The 17,910-nt window shown below is 53.1% G+C and overlaps 1 protein-coding gene and 12 non-coding genes across 13 annotated transcripts; all 13 read left to right on the top strand.

The window, feature by feature from the left end:
• The first annotated feature begins 204 nt into the window (after positions 1-204).
• On the top strand, positions 205-276 carry TRNAC-GCA (transfer RNA cysteine (anticodon GCA)). The gene has a single exon. It is a non-coding gene; the product is annotated as a tRNA-Cys (tRNA).
• A 359-nt stretch (positions 277-635) lies between these two features.
• On the top strand, positions 636-707 carry TRNAC-GCA (transfer RNA cysteine (anticodon GCA)). The gene has a single exon. It is a non-coding gene; the product is annotated as a tRNA-Cys (tRNA).
• Positions 708-1,071: 364 nt separating this feature from the next.
• Positions 1,072-1,143, top strand: TRNAC-GCA (transfer RNA cysteine (anticodon GCA)). The gene has a single exon. It is a non-coding gene; the product is annotated as a tRNA-Cys (tRNA).
• Positions 1,144-1,512: 369 nt separating this feature from the next.
• Positions 1,513-1,584, top strand: TRNAC-GCA (transfer RNA cysteine (anticodon GCA)). The gene has a single exon. It is a non-coding gene; the product is annotated as a tRNA-Cys (tRNA).
• Positions 1,585-1,920: 336 nt separating this feature from the next.
• On the top strand, positions 1,921-1,992 carry TRNAC-GCA (transfer RNA cysteine (anticodon GCA)). The gene has a single exon. It is a non-coding gene; the product is annotated as a tRNA-Cys (tRNA).
• A 4,447-nt stretch (positions 1,993-6,439) lies between these two features.
• On the top strand, positions 6,440-6,511 carry TRNAC-GCA (transfer RNA cysteine (anticodon GCA)). The gene has a single exon. It is a non-coding gene; the product is annotated as a tRNA-Cys (tRNA).
• A 357-nt stretch (positions 6,512-6,868) lies between these two features.
• TRNAC-GCA (transfer RNA cysteine (anticodon GCA)) lies at positions 6,869-6,940 on the top strand. The gene has a single exon. It is a non-coding gene; the product is annotated as a tRNA-Cys (tRNA).
• A 365-nt stretch (positions 6,941-7,305) lies between these two features.
• TRNAC-GCA (transfer RNA cysteine (anticodon GCA)) lies at positions 7,306-7,377 on the top strand. Its single transcript has one exon. It is a non-coding gene; the product is annotated as a tRNA-Cys (tRNA).
• Positions 7,378-7,798: 421 nt separating this feature from the next.
• TRNAC-GCA (transfer RNA cysteine (anticodon GCA)) lies at positions 7,799-7,870 on the top strand. The gene has a single exon. It is a non-coding gene; the product is annotated as a tRNA-Cys (tRNA).
• A 356-nt stretch (positions 7,871-8,226) lies between these two features.
• On the top strand, positions 8,227-8,298 carry TRNAC-GCA (transfer RNA cysteine (anticodon GCA)). Its single transcript has one exon. It is a non-coding gene; the product is annotated as a tRNA-Cys (tRNA).
• Positions 8,299-8,719: 421 nt separating this feature from the next.
• Positions 8,720-8,791, top strand: TRNAC-GCA (transfer RNA cysteine (anticodon GCA)). The gene has a single exon. It is a non-coding gene; the product is annotated as a tRNA-Cys (tRNA).
• Positions 8,792-9,123: 332 nt separating this feature from the next.
• Positions 9,124-9,195, top strand: TRNAC-GCA (transfer RNA cysteine (anticodon GCA)). Its single transcript has one exon. It is a non-coding gene; the product is annotated as a tRNA-Cys (tRNA).
• Positions 9,196-10,168: 973 nt separating this feature from the next.
• CWC25 (CWC25 spliceosome associated protein) lies at positions 10,169-17,141 on the top strand. The gene is made up of 10 exons (XM_075443724.1): positions 10,169-10,287; positions 10,588-10,760; positions 10,986-11,222; positions 11,943-12,012; positions 12,536-12,663; positions 12,904-12,973; positions 13,458-13,648; positions 14,222-14,305; positions 14,895-15,056; positions 16,307-17,141. Exons 1-10 carry the CDS (start codon positions 10,270-10,272, stop codon positions 16,419-16,421), a joined length of 1,248 nt encoding a protein of 415 aa, XP_075299839.1. The 5' UTR covers positions 10,169-10,269; the 3' UTR covers positions 16,422-17,141.
• The last annotated feature ends 769 nt before the right edge of the window (positions 17,142-17,910 follow it).

The following is a 17,910-nucleotide window of genomic DNA, read 5'->3' as shown; positions in this document are numbered from 1 at the left end:
GCTTGTGTGTACTTTTCTCTGTTCTTAATTCTCTCTAGTAATAGTCTTTACTATAATTTATTGCATGTAACTCTCTGTGCACCCTTTGGCTGGCACGTTGTGGTGCACAGGGGGCTGTCAAGCAAAAGCAACTCACCTGTAGACATCACAACTTGTGTCTCAGAGAAATGTTTTTCAAATCTCCTGGTGAAGGTGCTGTGCCAAGGGGGTATAGCTCAGTGGTAGAGCATTTGACTGCAGATCAAGAGGTCCCTGGTTCAACTCCAGGTGCCCCCTCTTTTCTTCTCCTCCAGCCTTCCTTTTGGCAGAATTCATCAGAGGAGGGAGAGGGAGAGCTCTTGCTGGGCCTCGGGAGCGCGTGCTGTGCCCTGAAGGTTGGTTTCTGAGCCCCTGTGTACAGGGAAGGCGCGGGAGTTGTGCCGTCTGTGAGCTTGTGTGTACTTTTCTCTGTTCTTAATTCTCTCTCTAGTAATAGTCCTTATCATAATTTATTGCATGTAACTCTCTGTGCACCCTTTGGCTGGCACGTTGTGGTGCACAGGGGGCTGTCAAGCAAAAGCACGTCACCCCTGGACACCACAACTTGTGTCTCAGAGAAATGTTTTTCCAATCTCCTGGTGAAGGTGCTGTGCCAAGGGGGTATAGCTCAGTGGCAGAGCATTTGACTGCAGATCAAGAGGTCCCTGGTTCAACTCCAGGTGCCCCCTCTTTTTTTTCTCCTCCAGCCTTCCTTTTGGTAGAATTCATCAGAGAAGGGAGAGGGACAGCTGTTGCTGGGCCTTGGGAGCTTGCGCTCTGCGCTGAGTTGGTTTCTGAGCTTCCACATTCCAGGGACTGAAGCCCTGCCCATAGGGAAACTGGAGGGGTTGTGCAGCGTGTGAGTAACTGCTCGCTGTCTGTGTGTACTTGTCTCTGTTTCTGATTCTCTGTAGTAATTCTGTGAGCACCCTTTGGCAGGCACGTTGTGGTGCACAGAGGGCTGTCAGGTCAAAGGCTCTAAGCCGTGGACATCAAAGCTTGTGTCTCTTCCAGAAAAGTTTTTCCAGTCTGCCTGTGGAAGGGGTTAAGCCAGGGGGTATAGCTCAGTGGCAGAGCATTTGACTGCAGATCAAGAGGTCCCTGGTTCAACTCCAGGTGCCCCCTTTGCCTTGTCCTTTTTTCCAGGAAAAGGCACGAGGAGCATTCCTCACTCTTCCATCCCTTGTGCTCGTGCTGTGCACAGAAGGCAGGTCTCTGGACTTCAACGTACAAGGTCCTGAGCACTCAGCGCTGGCTGTCAAAATCAGTCTCGTTGTTTTGCTCGTGGAGGAAACTGCTGGGGATCTCATTTGCGTGTGCAATCAGAGCCTGTCTGTATTTGTCTGCAGATTGTGTGTAGTAACTTTCTGTACACAATTTTCCTTGTATATTTGTATGCCAAAGAAGGTGCTGTCATATAGAGCAATCGAACAACCAGACACAAAAAACTGAGCTTGATGAGATTTCTGTGGGCTCTGTGTGAGTGCTAAGGCAGGGGGTATAGCTCAGTGGCAGAGCATTTGACTGCAGATCAAGAGGTCCCTGGTTCAACTCCAGGTGCCCCCTCTTTTCTTCTCCTCCAGCCTTCCTTTTGGCAGAATTCATCAGAGACGGAGAGGGAGAGCTCATGCTGTGCCCTGAAGGTTGGTTTCTGAGCCCCTGTGTACAGGGAAGGCGCGGGGGTTGTACCGTCTGTGAGCTTGTGTGTACTTTTCTCTGTTCTTAATTCTCTCTAGTAATAGTCTTTATCACAATTTATTGTATGTAATTCTCTGTGCAGCCTTTGGCCAGCACATCATGGTGCACAGGGGGCTGTCAAGAAAAAGCAAGTCAACCCTGGACATCACAACTTGTGTCTCAGAGAAATGTTTTTCAAATCTCCTGGTGAAGGTGCTGTGCCAAGGGGGTATAGCTCAGGGGCAGAGCATTTGACTGCAGATCAAGAGGTCCCTGGTTCAACTCCAGGTGCCCCCTCTTTAGTTCCTTTTTCACCCTTTTTCTTTCCAAATCTGCTCACAGACAGACTTATGGACAGACTTTCTTACCCCTGCGAGGTTTTGGAAAACACTTGGTGATCTTCTGCCAAGCGTTAAATGGGACTTTGACATTTCTCCCTCTCTTCTGCTGAATGGTGCACGCAGACACAATTTAGCTGGCTCTGCAGAGGTGCTGCTGGTCTCGTTTTTCCTGTCTGAGTAATTGAGTAATTGCCATTCATTTAACCAGTGAGCAATGTGTATCTCCGTCTTTGTCGAAGCGGGGCGCTCTGCTGAGCTGTTTGCGGGGCAGTGATGTATAAACGAGCCCGTGGCTGCTTTGGTGAGTGCGAGCTGCGGGCTGGGCTGTGGCTGTCGAGGTCCCCGGGGCTCGAACTATCAACCCCTGGGCCCGCAGGCGGAAGCTCTACCCCTGAGCCGCGCCCCCGGCGAGGGGCCCCGCGGGGGGGTCGTTGGGCGGTCGGAGGTGGCGCAGGGGCAACGCGCCGGGCTGGGAGCCGGGAGATCACCAGTTCGAGCCTGCCCCGAGCGGGGGAACCCCAGGGCACTCGGGAACCCCACGGGGCAGGAGCAGGCTGGCAAGAACCGGTGATTCTGCACGTTACTGTAATTACAACGCGCTGACAAACCGGCCCCATGAATTATGCCTCTCTCTAATTACTAACCCCAATTCCTAGGCACTTACTTGTGAGAGCGCTTCTACCACTCTCATTAGAAACTTGCTCAAATCACAGAATCACAGAATAGTAGGGGTTGGAAGGGACCTCTGTGGGTCATCTAGTCCAACCCCCCTGCCTAAGCAGGGTCACCTACAGCAGGCTGCACAGGACCTTGTCCAGGCGGGTCTGGAATATCTCCAGAGAAGGAGACTCCACAACCTCCCTGGGCAGCCTGTTCCAGTGCTCCGTCACCCTCAGAGGGAAGAAGTTCTTCCTCATGTTCAGACGGAACTTCCTGTGCCTCAGTTTGTGCCCATTGCCCCTTGTCCTGTCACTGGGCACCACTGAAAAGAGCTTGGCCCCATCCTCCTGACACCCACCCTTCAGATATTTGTAGGCATTTATAAGGTCCCCTCGCAGCCTTCTCTTCTTCAGGCTTCTTGTCTTCGTTCCAGTACCAAATAAACTGGTTAGTCACCTCATAAATAGACTAGTGTGGGTGATAACGGAAACTGGATATGGTATCACAGAACCATTTAGGTTGGAAAAGCCCCTGTAGATCGTCATGTTCCAACCATAAGGCCACCCCTCCCACCGCAGGGGACTCTGGAGGCAATGGTTTCCTTCTGCAGAGCCAGGCTGGACCTTGTCCTGGTTTTGGCTGGGACAGAGTTAATCTTCTTCCCCGTAGCTGCTGTGTTTGGGGCTTGGTATGATAAGACTGTTGGCAATGCTTATGTTTTTTGAGGTTGATACCAACCCAAAGACTCTTTCCAGTTTCTCGTATTCTGCTGACGAGCAGGCGTGCAGGAGCTGGGGGGAGCATGGCCAGACACCCAGCCCCAGCTGCCCGGGGGCAACATCCCACCCCACGGGCCCCACCCGCGGAAGGGGGTGCCCAGGGCCCTCCTTTCCCCGGCTGAAGCCTCTGCTCTACGGTCGCTCGGGGGCGCCCGGGGCTGCGCTGCACCCCTCGGGCACCGGCGGCTGATGTGGGGAGGAAGCCGCCCCGCGGGCCCGCTCACGGCTGCACCGGGCCGTGTCCTCACGGTCCCGGCGGCCCTCGGGGCACAGCAGCGGCCGGCACAGGGGAGCCCCGGGCGCTCCGCGCCGCTCAACCTCCGCCTTCACCCGCGGAGCTCACGCTGGTGCTTTACATCCTGTTTTTTCTCCTTTTTTGTAGTTTGTTTTGGGTTATTTTGGCTTTTTCCCTACCGAAAGCCCCGGAGGACTCCGCAGGGTCCCGGCTCCGCTCGGCCGCCTTCCTGCCGGCTGTCCGCAGCACCGCGCCGGAAGTGACGTCTGTGAGCAGCGCCGCTGCGCGCCGGCGCGGGGGAGCGGCGCCGGGAGCCTGCGGCGGGGCCCCGGGTGGCGGCCGGGCCGGGGCTGGGTGGCGGGCGGGCAGCGGGCCCGGGGGGCGCGGGTGGGGCGGGCCCGGGGCCGTGGGTGCCGGCGGGGGGAGGGAAGGAGCGCGTGGCGTTGTGCGGGCCTGGGCCGCGGGGGGGTGCTGCCGCTGCGGGCGAGCTCGGCTCGGAGCGGGCCCTTCTCACGGCCGTTTGTCGCGGTGCCGGTCCGGTGTGACAGCCCCCCCCCAGCTTCCCGTGCCCGAGGTTCGTCTGTGGCCGTCGCGGCTCTGCTGGTAACGGACACGAAGCTCCCGTTAGCCGGTTGGTGAGGCGATGCCGTTGGCGTGGCAGAGGCTCCCGACTGACTTCTCCCTCCCTCTCCTTAAGGGAAATGCCCGCTGCGCTCTGCCGCAGCCGCGAGGCGTGGCCTGGCGGCCGGGAAAGGAGTTCTCCTGCCGGGGGCTCGGCTGGGGACGTCCCCGATGCCGAAATGTTTCCGCTTCTGTGGAACTGGGCGCCTGATGCTACTCACCCTCGCGGGCGAGCGCCTGGAACTGCGACTGCCGAAGCCTGAGATGGAAAATGGAACGCTCTTGTTCGCAGTAGGGAAGGAGAAGTTGGAGTGGGCGCGTGCCAGGGGTGGTAATGTGGAGTTGTCCTCGAGATGTGACGGTTCCTGTCGCCGCGTCTCCTTCTCTGCTGCCAAAGACGCTTGTAGGGAAGCAGGATCTGCACTGCCAGGCGTTCGAGGGGTAAAGACCCAGTGTTCAGGTTTCTTTCCCTGTGCAGCCCTCGTTCCAAATCGCTTCAGGATGGGACAGTTTGCGGTGGGTGACAGCAATCTGCCTCTCCTCAGAAACGCGCCCTTTTCCTCCAGCCCCTGCCTGGTTTCTCCTGGCCCCATGACTGAAGCCCGTTCCAGTCTTTTAATTTTTGTTCTTCCTCTCTCGCAGCACGGTGGCTGCGCGTGCAGGGAGGGCTGGATATGGGATTGATTCCATAGCTGCGAGGCAGGACAGAGGCACCTGAGGAGGAGTCGGGGAGGTGCAGGTAGGTGTCCTTCGCACAGCTCGTTGGGTGGGGCTGTCTGGGGTCAAATCCTTCGCTTGAGAAACAGGCGCCTGAAAATGGTTTGGGATGGCGATAAAAGGCGGTTTGGCCTCACCAACATGAATCAACAAGACACTGTGGCCTAAACATTGTTTCTCAGTCGTTCCTGCTGGGTGATTGGGAGCTGTGCGCTGGCAGCAACTGGGGAGGGGAAACTGGGAAAAGGGGAAACTGCCGTGGAGTGAGGGCCGCTCTCTTTTCCACAGGCCGTCCCACGGAGCAGGCGAGCAGTCCTGGCTTCTTCCCAGCAGAGCTGCAACCCCCGGCAGGGTACAGCGGGTGCTCTCGCCGTCACCGCAACGCTCCAAACTGCGTCTGACATCGATCCCTTTCTTTGTGAGCAGTGACCATCTTTCCAGTCCGCCGGTGAGGAAGGAGCTGTTCCTCAGAGGTGGGGGTAGATGCAGAGACCTGCGCATGAGTAAGGAACCGTCAGAGAAATAAAGGTGTTGTCCCCTGATGGATTTGAACAGCTTGTGCTGGCTTTCTGGTTGGTGAAGCCTTTTTCCAAGGCCGGGCACGGCAGCGTAGTTGGCCGAAGTGCTTTGGGTGTTTGTTTTTGGCTGTGCCCTGCCCTAGGCAGCCGGGAGGGGAAGGCAGGGGCTGTGGGGAGCGCGGGAGGTGTTGTGGCAGGGAGTTGCTCTGGGTGGCTGGCGTGCTGTCTGACAGCAGAGAGCGGAGAGGCACAGCGGAGTGCCTTGAGCAGTGCTTTGAAGTCGGTGTTTGAGCGCGTTGTTTTTTCTTGTCCCCGATGGGAGGTTTTTGAGAAGGATAAGTGGGAATTCATGCGCTGGGGATGCAGTAGCCAGTTTGAAGTGTGTGGAGAGGCCTGGGGAGGGTTTAAGGTGCTGTGAGGGGTAATGAGAGGGCAGTGTTGGGGGAGAGGCAGGGGAATGCAGCAGAGCCGCCTGGTCGGTGCCCGAAGGAGCCGTAGCTGGCAGTGGTACCCGCGTGGGGGTATGGCTCAGGGGCAGAGCATTTGACTGCAGATCAATAGGTCCCCGGTTCAAATCTGGGTGCCCCGTCCTTTTTCCTCCTTTTCATGTGGAAAAAGTTGGTTTGGAGCAGTTTCTTTCAATGGTTTTTCCCATAGAGTGTCTGCAGGCTCCGTGCCGCGTCTGACCGGGTGCCAGGGAGAGGTAGAGCAGCAGGTTGCCGCAAGAGCAGAGGACAATCAGTGGGTGTTTGTGAGGAGAGAGAGGAGCATTTCCTGAGTGGCTGTTTTTTATCCTGGGCTTAGTTTGTGGGCATTTGCCGTGCTTGTTGGCAGTCAGCAGGGCGATTTGTGCTGGGCAGGTGTGGGGCAGGTGGGGGTATAGCTCAGTGGTAGAGCATTTGACTGCAGATCAAGAGGTCCCTGGTTCAACTCCAGGTGCCCCCTCTTTTCTTCTCCTCCAGCCTTCCTTTTGGCAGAATTCATCAGAGGAGGGAGAGGGAGAGCTCTTGCTGGGCCTCGGGAGCGCGTGCTGTGCCCTGAAGGTTGGTTTCTGAGCCCCTGTGTACAGGGAAGGCGCGGGAGTTGTGCCGTCTGTGAGCTCGTGTGTACTTTTCTCTGTTCTTAATTCTCGCTAGTAATAGTCCTTATCATAATTTATTGCATGTAACTCTCTGTGCACCCTTTGGCTGGCACATTGTGGTGCACAGGGGGCTGTCAAGCAAAAGCACGTCACCCCTGGACACCACAACTTGTGTCTCAGAGAAATGTTTTTCCAATCTCCTGGTGAAGGTGCTGTGCCAAGGGGGTATAGCTCAGTGGTAGAGCATTTGACTGCAGATCAAGAGGTCCCTGGTTCAACTCCAGGTGCCCCCTCTTTTTTTTTCTCCTCCAGCCTTCCTTTTGGCAGAATTCATCAGAGGAGGGAGAGAGAGAGCTCTTGCTGGGCCTTGGGAGCTTGTGCTCTGCGCTGAGTTGGTTTCTGAGCTTCCACATTCCAGGGACTGAAGCCCTGCCTATAGGAAAACTGGAGGGGTTGTGCAGCGTGTGAGTAACTGCTCGCTGTCTGTGTGTACTTGTCTCTGTTTCTGATTCTCTGTAGTAGTTCTGTGAGCACCCTTTGGCAGGCACGTTGTGGCGCACAGAGGGCTGTCAGGTCAAAGGCTCTAAGCCGTGGACATCAATGCTTGTGTCTCTTCCAGAAAAGTTTTTCCAGTCTGCCTGTGGAAGGGGTTAAGCCAGGGGGTATAGCTCAGTGGTAGAGCATTTGACTGCAGATCAAGAGGTCCCTGGTTCAACTCCAGGTGCCCCCTTTGCCTTGTCCTTTTTTCCAGGAAAAGGCACGAGGAGCATTCCTCACTCTTCCATCCTCTGTGCTCGTGCTGTGCACGGAAGGCAGGTCTCTGAACTTCAGCGTACAAGGTCCTGAGCACTCAGCGCTGGCTGTCAGAATCAGTCTCCGTGTGAGTGACAAAGCAGAGACCTCCTGTTCGTTGCTTGGCCCCAGCCAGAGTTGTTTTCCTCGTGGAGGAAACTGCTGGGGATCTCATTTGCGTGTGCAATCAGAGCCTGTCTGTATTTGTCTGCAGACTGTGTGTAGTAACTTTCTGTGCACAATTTTCCTTGTATATTTGTATGCCAAAGACGGTGCTGTCATATAGAGCAATCGAACAACCAGACACAAAAAACTGAGCTTGATGAGATTTCTGTGGGCTCTGTGTGAGTGCTAAGGCAGGGGGTATAGCTCAGTGGCAGAGCATTTGACTGCAGATCAAGAGGTCCCTGGTTCAACTCCAGGTGCCCCCTCTTTTCTTCTCCTCCAGCCTTCCTTTTGGCAGAATTCATTAGAGAAGGAGACGGAGAGCTTGTGCTGGGCCTCAGGAGCGCGTGCTGTGCCCTGAAGGTTGGTTTCTGAGCCCCTGTGTACAGGGAAGGCGCGGGGGTTGTGCCGTCTGTGAGCTTGTGTGTACTTTTCTCTGTTCTTAATTCTCTCTAGTAATAGTCCTTATCATAATTTATTGCATGTAACTCTCTGTGCACCCTTTGGTTGGCACGTTGTGGTGCACAGGGGGCTGTCAAGCAAAAGCAACTCACCTGTAGACATCACAACTTGTGTCTCAGAGAAATGTTTTTCAAATCTCCTGGTGAAGGTGTTATGCCAAGGCGGTATAGCTCAGTGGTAGAGCATTTGACTGCAGATCAAGAGGTCCCTGGTTCAACTCCAGGTGCCCCCTTTGCCTTGTCCTTTTTTCCAGGAAAAGGCACGAGGAGCATTCCTCACTCTTCCATCCCTTGTGCTCGTGCTGTGCACGGAAGGCAGGTCTCTGGACTTCAGCGTACAAGGTCCTGAGCACTCAGCGCTGGCTGTCAGAATCAGTCTCCGTGTGAGTGACAAAGCAGAGACCTCCTGTTCGTTGCTTGGCCCCAGCCAGAGTTGTTTTCCTCGTGGAGGAAACTGCTGGGGATCTCATTTGCGTGTGCAATCAGAGCCTGTCTGTATTTGTCTGCAGACTGTGTGTAGTAACTTTCTGTGCACAATTTTCCTTGTATGTTTGTATGCCAAAGACGGTGCTGTCATATAGAGCAATCAAACAACCAGACACAAAAAACTGAGCTTGATGAGATTTCTGTGGGCTCTGTGTGAGTGCTAAGGCAGGGGGTATAGCTCAGTGGCAGAGCATTTGACTGCAGATCAAGAGGTCCCTGGTTCAACTCCAGGTGCCCCCTCTTTTCTTCTCCTCCAGCCTTCCTTTTGGCAGAATTCATCAGAGAAGGAGAGAGCTCATGCTGTACACTGAAGGTTGGTTTATGAGCCCGTGTGTACAGGGAAGGCGCGGGAGTTGTGCTGTCTGTGAGCTTGTGTGTACTTTTCTCTGTTCTTAATTCTCTCTAGTAATAGTCTTTATCATAATTTATTGTATGTAATTCTCTGTGCACCCTTTGGCCAGCACATCATGGTGCACAGGGGGCTGTCAAGCAAAAGCACGTCAACCCTAGACATCACAACTTGTGTCTCAGAGAAATGTTTTTCAAATCTCCTGGTGAAGGTGCTGTGCCAAGGGGGTATAGCTCAGTGGTAGAGCATTTGACTGCAGATCAAGAGGTCCCTGGTTCAACTCCAGGTGCCCCCTCTTTAGTTCCTTTTTCACTCTTTTTCTTTCCAAATCTGCTCACAGACAGACTTATGGACAGACTTTCTTACCCCTGCGAGGTTTTGGAAATCACTTTGTGATCTTCTGCCAAGCATGAAATGGGACTTTGACATTTCTCCCTCTCTTCTGCTGAATGGTGCACGCAGACACAATTTAGCTGGCTCCGCAGAGGTGCTGCTGGTCTCGTTTTTCCTGTCTGAGTAATTGAGTAATTGCCATTCATTTAACCAGTGAGCAATGTGTATCTCCGTCTTTGTCGAAGCGGGGCGCTCTGCTGAGCTGTTTGCGGGGCAGTGATGTATAAAGGAGCCCGTGGCTGCTTTGGTGAGTGCGAGCTGCGGGCTGGGCTGTGGCTGTCGAGGTCCCCGGGGCTCGAACTATCAACCTCTGGGCCCGCAGGCGGAAGCTCTACCCCTGAGCCGCGCTCCCGGCGAGGGCCCCCGCGGGGGGGGGGGGGTCGTTGGGCGGTCGGAGGTGGCGCAGGGGCAACGCGCCGGGCTGGGAGCTGGAAGATCGCTGGTTCGAGCCTGCCCCAGCCCGTCACCACAGGCAACGCAACTGGAGAGCTTTCGTTCAGGGACACTGGATTAGGGTCGCAAATCAAACTCAAGTCGGGGCACCGGCGGCTGATGTGGGGAGGAAGCCGCCCCGCGGGCCCGCTCACGGCTGCACCGGGCCGTGTCCTCACGGTCCCGGCGGCCCTCGGGGCACAGCAGCGGCCGGCACAGGGGAGCCCCGGGCGCTCCGCGCCGCTCAACCTCCACCTCCGCCTTCACCCGCGGAGCTCACGCTGGTGGTTTACATCCTGTTTTTTCTTCTTTTTTGTAGTTTGTTTTGGGTTGTTTTGCCTTTTTCCCTACCGAAGGCCCCGGAGGACTCGGCAGGCTCCCGGCTCCGCTCGGCCGCCTTCCTGCCGGCTGTCCTCGGCGCCGCGCCGGAAGTGACGTCTGTGAGCAGCGCCGCTGGGCGCCGGCGCGGGGGTTCTGCGCGTCGCGTCACGCGTTAATGACGGCACCGTAGGCCTGGTAGCCGCGGGGCAGCGGTGGCGGCGCCATGGGGGGAGGCGACCTGGTGAGGAGCGGCCCTGCCCGGGGCGGGGGAGCGGGGCCGGGAGCCTGCGGCGGGGCCCCGGGTGGTGGCCGGGCCGGGGCTGGGTGGCGGACGGGCAGCGGGCCCGGGCGGCGCGGGTGGGGCGGGCCCGCGGCCGTGCCCGGCGCTGAGAGCGGGGCCGAGGGTGCCGACGGGGTGTGAAGGAGCGCGTGGCGTTGTGCGGACCTGGTGTGGGGAGGGGTTGCGGGCGACCGCGTCTCGGAGCGGGCCCTTCCCGCGGCCCTTTGTCACGGTGCCGTTCCGGTGCGCTCCCTCCCGCAGAACCTGAAGAAGAGCTGGCACCCCCAGACCCTGCGCAATGTGGAGAAGGTGTGGAAAGCCGAGCAGAAGCATGAGGCCGAGCGGAAGAAGATCGAGGAGCTGCAGCGGGAGCTGCAGGAGGAGCGAGCGCGCGAGGAGATGCAGCGATACGCTGAGGACATGGGCACCGTCAGGTTAGGTGCTGCCGGTGGCCTCCAGACCCCTGAGTACCAGCCCGGCCCTTCCCTGGGGCGAGCGCTGCCTGGTGACGTGGTGCAGGTGCTCCCGGTGCCGCTGAGAGGGCCCTCCATTTAATGTTTCTGATGCTAAAGCATTTTTGCTCCCCTTCATAAGCCAGTGTCTTAAAATCTGACTTTAGATCTATGAGAAGGTAAATAAGATGGTCTTGTTTGCAACAGGAAAAGGGAAGAGAAGTTGGAGTGGATGTACCAGGGCCCTGGAGGCATGGTGAACAGAGAGGAATATCTTATGGGGCGCCCTGTGGACAAATACGTCTTTGAGAAGACAGAGGACAAGGATGCTGGCTGCTCCAGTGAGACAGGACTTCTCCCAGGCTCCATTTTTGCCAAGACAGGGGCCAATTCTGTCCTAGATATGGCAAACAAAATCCGGGAGGATCCACTTTTCATGATAAGGTACTAAAGGTGGAGCTGAAAGCTGTAGTAGATGAAGCAAAGCATCAGTATTAGCAACTCATTAAGAGCTGTCTTATTTATCTTTGTAAAGACTGCTGTTGCGTCCGTTCTTCAAAGCTGTGTCTGCCCGCTTGGGAGCTCTGGGCTGCAGGTGGCAGTCCTGGCCGCGGAGAGGTCACCAGCCGCTTGCCTGACTAGTAGCATGCTGGTTGTGTGTTCTGGACACAGCAGCATGACATCAAATAACGTGTTTGAGTCAGTTTGCTGCTTTTGGGTCATTTTGCTGGCTGGATTTCAAATCTAAGATTTTGTGATCTGAACGAGCTGATGATCGCCGTGTAGGTCATCAAGCTGTAAGTTGGTAAATAGGTGTAAAGGCAAAGATTGTTACTCCGCATTGATTCATTTCTGCCAGCTTAGCTCACCTTTTCATGCGTAGGTGAATACATCTGGTCTGCTCTGAGAGTTCAGGCATTTCTTAGCACTGCCAGCAGATTGATGGTAACAGAACAAATTTTTGTTTACCCTGCTAGTTGCACTCTTAAGTGGAGAAGGAAAGGACAGGCTCCTCCTTAGCTGGATCTGTTTTGCTGAATGTACAAAACTTGCCTGGTTTCCTGCTTTATGGGTTTTTTGAGCTTGCACTTGATTGGTATCTTTCATGAAAATAGGATATTTTCAGTTGTTTGAAAATATAATTTTTTTTTTTTTCTGCTTTAGGAAGAGGGAGGAGGAAAAGAAGAGAGAAGTTTTGAATAATCCTGTTAAAATGAAGAAAATAAAAGAATTGGTAGGTGTATCTCAGTACTCCTTTACAGACTCAAAGCACAGAATACCCTGAACCAAGGAGAGGATCATAGGTCAAAATCAGTATTGTTTAGAGGAAGGAGCTGAGTTCCACTCCCCGACTCTTTCACAGAAAAACAGAATAAATTCAGCTTTCTGTAATCCTGATAAAACAGAACAAGGCTCCTTATCAGTCTCTCAACAGAAATTAATTTATTTTCCTTTCAAATTCAGTGTTATTTTACTCTTCTTGCTCTTCTGGTGTGCTTTTATTTAGCTAGTAATTAATTGTTGATTTAGTACTGCAGAGTGATTGCAGACATAGGATTTGACATGTGCTGGTGCCAAACGGACACTTGGGAAGGCTCCATTAAGCTCTTTAGTTTTGAGAGAGGACCTTGTTAAATGGTTTAGGTTTTGTTCCAGGAGCCTTTCCACTGAGAACTCTGTTATTTTGCCTCGTGATACTGACGGCCCAAGGGTAGAGACAGTAAGCATAACTAATGAAATGGTGTCTTGCTTTATAGCTGCAAAACAGTTTAGATAAAAAAGAGAAAAAAAAGAAGAAAGAGAAGAAGAAGAAGCATAAGAAACATCGACGTCGAAGTTCTAGCAGTGAAAGTGACAGCAGTGATGAGGAGCAAAGCAAAAATAAGTATGTCTTGAGGTATTATAGTGAAAATACCTCATTTCCTCATGAAGTTATCTGGTGTTCCTGTCCTTCAAATCTTCTCTTTGAGTCTTATCTTTCTAATTAATGCTCTTAATTGGCCTAAACATTTCTGTATTGTTAATGTATTGGTTTTTGCATCATTAAATTATTTTTATGACATTTTAATGTTAAAAAATATTCTTGAATCTCATCCTTAAAAGTACTACTCTGTTTTCTCTTTAGGTCTCAGAAGAGGGTGAACAGTTATTCCTGGAAACCGGCTTCTTCCAGAGTCCCAGGATATGGCTTACAGGTAAGTACCTGCGTTTTGCGCAGCTCGTTCAGTAGCAAGCGCCCCGAGTTAGGGAAGAGCAAGAGTTTTGGCTGTTTGCTGCAAGACTACTTCACCAGCTAGAAGAGGGTTATGAGGGGGACATGATATGATGAAGTTCAGATTCAATTTGGAGCCATCTAAGCCTTGAAACTAAAGTTGTTCAGATCCTGGTAGGACTTTTGTCTGCTCTGAGTTCCAGTTAAGCTTTATTTAGTTTCTCTTTGCAGAGTCACTCATCTGTTCAAACACTGCTTGACTGTCTTGGCAGTTTAGTTTACTGAACATCACACAGAAATTATGTTTTTAATCGCAGGCATTAATAAGAACCTAGGAAATAAGTAAACGCAAATGACAATGTACATTCCTTCCTGCACTTATCCTAGTCTGAGGTCTCCTCTGTGGCCTTACGTTGTTGCTGTGCTCTTACAAGACATCTCTCCTGAAATACGCTTTTGGATTCCAGGTTAGAGACGCTGACCAGAGCCACAGGTCTCGGAGCTCTCCAGCTGCCGGCCAGGACAGAGCCCCCCACAAGCACCGGGATCGCTCCAGGTCCAGGAGCCAGTCCTGCTCTCCTCAGAGACGCCCTAGCAAGAGGAATTCGGAACAGTCTGGATGCAGGGGGTCAAGATCTCCTTCTAGACACAGTAAACAGTGAGTGTGGCTAACCTGGATAATGTAAACCTAGGGCTGCTGGTGGGGGAGGTCTCAAATCAAAATCCCTCTTATTCAGTCTCCTCTACCACTTCAGTGTTCTGGCCACGTTATTGCTCAGCTGTGGGTGAAAAGGTGGGAGCTGTGCAAGAGTGCAGAAGCGCACAGGGTAGCTCTTGGAGGGGACATGCTGTCCGCAGTTGCACTCTTCATTCGGGACACCCACCTGCTAGGCCCACCCTTTAGGTACTGCTTGTGACTCTGCTTTATTTGGGCTACCAATTCTCTTTAAAAGGTGTTTATAATTCTTGAATTGTCTTTATTAAATGCTGATAAAATCAGTTACCAACCATTTATTGCTTGCTGATGAAATAATTAAAACTGAGTAAAAATCTGTGAATATTTAGAGGTTATTAAGAATCATTAGGATTGTTTTTTGAAGTGGACAGGTAACAGTCCTGCAGTTACAGGAGGCATCTTGGTTTCAGAATGTGTACAGAAGAATCCAGGGAAAGTTTAGAGGTGTGATAATGTATGTGCATTTGTCCTAACAGGGGTATTTGTTTGTTACAGACACAGCAAGGAGGAGAAAGGGAGAGCTAGAAGCCCTTCCCCTAAAAAGAGCTATCGACGACAGCATGCTCCGGGCTACACAAGGTGAGGAAGATTTTGTGCCTGTGCTTTTGGATGGAAGTTACCCTGGTGATTCTGGAACGGCCAGATGTAATCTGTGAATCAAATTTTATTCTGTTAACTACAATGTATTGGATCAGATGACCGGAAAGTCGGGCAGGCAGTCCTAAAGTGCTCAGTTTGGTGCTCTGGAGCTTGATGATTAGTTAACACCTTGGACGGCTTCCTAAACCAACTCGTGTGGTTGCGGGTTCGCCATGTGTCTCGCATCACTGTGCAAGGCCGTAATGTGAAGTCAGTCTTTGTCCCACGGACTGTTAATTAGAAGCATTTTATTTCGCTGTCATCAGGAAAATGTGACCTTGACACTTACCACTCAGTTAAAACCAAGAAGGCTGAAAAGAGGGAGAAAACAGGCTCTTCCTGGGGGTGTAGGAAAGCAGAACATTTAGATGTGTACTTACAAGCTTTGCTGATTGGCTACCAAAGAAAAAACGATGTTAAACACCCCTAATTTTGGGGATTGTAAATCATCTCAAAGAATGGAAAGCAAGAGGGGGGTGGGGCCCAGCATGCTATTGATTCACAGCAGTGGTGTTTTCTACACGAACAGAAAAATCTCTCCAGAGGAACTAGAGCGTAAACGCCAGGAGATGATGGAAAATGCCAAGTGGCGGGAAGAGGAGAGAGCAAACAACCTCAGGAAACACCGAAAGGAGGAGGAACTGGAGCGAGAACTGGAGAAACTCAACCCCCGAGATGGGAAGTTCTTCAAGTGAGCGTCTTTTATTATCTGCGTTTTCATGCAGGGGAAATACAGGCCACAGCTTCTGAGGAGTGGAGTGATGGCCTCGATGCTTGAGATGTTTCAGATTATGGTATAAGGTCCATCTCTGCTGTGTTGTGCAGTGGAACTAGGGACATCTACGGCTCCCAGATTTGCTTCTTAACCCAAAAGATAGCTATTTCTGTGATGGCTTTCGTAGTCGGGCTCGGAAACCAGTAATCAGTTACTTATTTTTTGCCATCCTGTAGAAAGGCCTAGTAGTGTTTTACGTTAATATATTTAAAAGGTCTCTTTTTAGGAGCTTGCAGCAGTTTTAGGCCTGCAAGTCCAGTGGCAGTCTGTGTGCCAAGAGCTTGTGGGACTGAAGCCTGTTCTCGACAAGAAATAAGACCATTTCTAAACAGAGGTAGTAACTTACAGTCCCTTGTGCACATGGCAGGCAAAGGAAGTTGGAGCAGCACGAGGCTTTCCAGAAAGTCTGAGAAAGATCCTATGGCAGTGTTAAGTATTTTGGAGTTTCTTGCAGTGTAGTATTCTCCAGTTTCTATAAATTCATTGGAGGAGAACGTATACTTCATTCCTCAAGCTGCCCAGAGCTGGGATTGCATAAAGGTGGCTTAAAATCACAACAGATTTTCTCCACAAGCAAAATCTCTTGTGGAGAGAGGCTTTAGTGTTTCCCTGTGCAGAACCAACTGGTTGGGCTGACAAACTTCGTGTTCATTGGCACGTTGTTTGGAGAGGGAGATGGGCACGAGGAGGTCACTCAGGAAGGCACAGCAGTGGGATCTGAAGCAGTAGAAGAACGCGAGCGGTCACAAGGATCGCTGCTGTCTCCTGTAGCTGACGTAGTCATTTACAGCGTGAGCTCTGGCGTTTGGGCTCCCAGAGGATCGCTGCCCTCGGCTCAGGAACACGTTGCTTTTCCCTCGTTTGCTTCACAGAAAGCAACCAAGTCCCCTGTGGCGGATGCATTTGTAATTAACAGTTAGTTATATTTGGAAGGTGGAGGAGCTACTGAAAATATATTTCTAAGCCTTAAATTAGGCCTTGAATCTGTTACAAGCCAATGTAAAAAGTATTCCGTTCTTTCAGTGCAGGCTTTAAAAGGAAATAATGTGCTGTTTTCTATGCTAGATTAATGTAGGTAGGTGACTTGGGGGTGGTGAATCTTGCTAGAAAAGGTGTAATGTTTAGGAAGAGATTCTGATTTCTTTCTTTGGTTCAATTTTCTGCAGTCGCTTAAAACTAGAGAGTGCTTCTACTTCCACCCTAGAAGATCGGGTGAAACGCAATATCCACTCCCTGCAGAGGACTCCCGCTGCCTTGGAAAAGAACTTCATGCAGAGATGAAACTTGTTCTTCCTCTCCTCCTGTGCAGCAGTTAAACGGACACTGGTTCCCAAAGGTGAGAGGCCTCCAGCGCAGACTCCCTGCTCTCCACAGGAACAGTTTCCGTCTCCTGGGTTCCTGTGCTGCAGCCCGCAGCACGTTCAGGACTGCTGGCGTCGTGAATACGTTTGCAATGAGTATGACCTTGCAAGCAAACCTTTGCTGGAGAACTTGTGGGCCTTTGTATTCTATTTTTAGTGTATTGCCAGATTTTTTCCTTCTCTCTCCGCATTGACGGGTATCACTTTTATATATTGTTATTACCAAGTTATACCAGGTGGTAACTGCTTCCCACACTGGGCAGATTGCGCAAGCCCTTTGTATTATACGACAGAGCAAGAGACCTATTTTTGTTAGTGCTGAAGAACTGGAGCAGAACAAATTCACATGTGAGTTAGTTTCGTGGAACCCGATAAAGCCGCGCGAGCGGCAGACAGAGCCCTCTGCTCGATGCCATCCCTGTTTCAGGGGTGATGGCAGACCAGTCTGCAACACCAGCAGCCCATCTTTGGTTGCTCTCAGACTTCGGCAGCGTTTGGCCCCTGGGAAAGGAAAGGAAATGAGCAGAGCGCAGCTGGTACGGCAGGTGTTTCGCTGGGGTTTTGTAATGTAAGTGATGTGTATATGTACAGCGGTTGAGAGCTTGCTTTTTTTTAAAAAAAAAAAAAGGAAGACCCTTGACTGTTGTTTTTAAGCGTTCTTTGTGGTTCGGGGGGGGGGGGGGGGGGGGCGGGGGCACGCCTGGCTGTCCCGGGGAGGGCTGGCGCGGGCCGTAGCAGCCCCTTCCCGGGTTTGTCCCGGCAGGGACTCGCCCCGGCCCGCCGGGCCCGCAGCCCCTGGGGGGGGTCCCGGCTGCCCCGGCCCCGCTCCGCGCCCTTTACACGGCGGCCCGGGACGGGCGTAGCAGTCCATTCATAATTCCAGGTGCCTCGCTGCTTATTGGCCCCTTCAGAACGAGGCGGGGCGTGGGCGGATACCTCACGCCAACTGGGCGAGACTATCCCCGGGAAGAGGAGGAGGGAAGGACGCTCTCTTTGCCCTCTCCCTCTTCCTCCGTCCGGCCCTTTCCCTGTTCCCTTTCTCGGCCCCAGCCGACTGCGCTTCTCCCCGTTCCTGCCGCGTGTTGAGGCGGAGCGAGCCAGTGGCCAGCGCTGCTCTCCCGCTCCCGAGCACCCGGGGCTTCCCCCTCCTCGGCGAGGACATGGTGCCTCCCGCTCCCCACCCCCTCAGCCCTCCGCCATCTTGGCGCCTCCTCAGAGCGGGGCCGGAGCGGGCTCGGCCGGCCGGGGCGGGAGCGAACCACCGCGGGGGCGGGGTGGGGGAGGCGGGGACGGAACCACCTCGGCGGCGGAGGAGGGGGGCGGCGAGGGGGAAGCTAACGGGCCGGGCCGGACCAACGGGCTGACAGGGGCGGGCGGTACCACTGCGGGCGGGGGGCGTGTGCCGGGCC

The sequence above is a fragment of the Opisthocomus hoazin genome, chromosome 26, assembly GCF_030867145.1.
Source record: "Opisthocomus hoazin isolate bOpiHoa1 chromosome 26, bOpiHoa1.hap1, whole genome shotgun sequence".
Lineage (NCBI taxonomy): Eukaryota > Metazoa > Chordata > Aves > Opisthocomiformes > Opisthocomidae > Opisthocomus > Opisthocomus hoazin.
Note: the sequence above shows the minus strand (reverse complement) of the source record. Positions and strands in the feature narration are given on the sequence as shown.

What these genes read in the sequence shown, in the direction of transcription:
- CWC25 (XM_075443724.1), top strand. An exon ending in TCCCAGGATATGGCTTACAG is followed by an intron (nt 12,974 to 13,457) that starts GTAAGTACCTGC and finishes TTTGGATTCCAG; the next exon opens with GTTAGAGACGCTGACCAGAG. An exon ending in CATGCTCCGGGCTACACAAG is followed by an intron (nt 14,306 to 14,894) that starts GTGAGGAAGATT and finishes CTACACGAACAG; the next exon opens with AAAAATCTCTCCAGAGGAAC.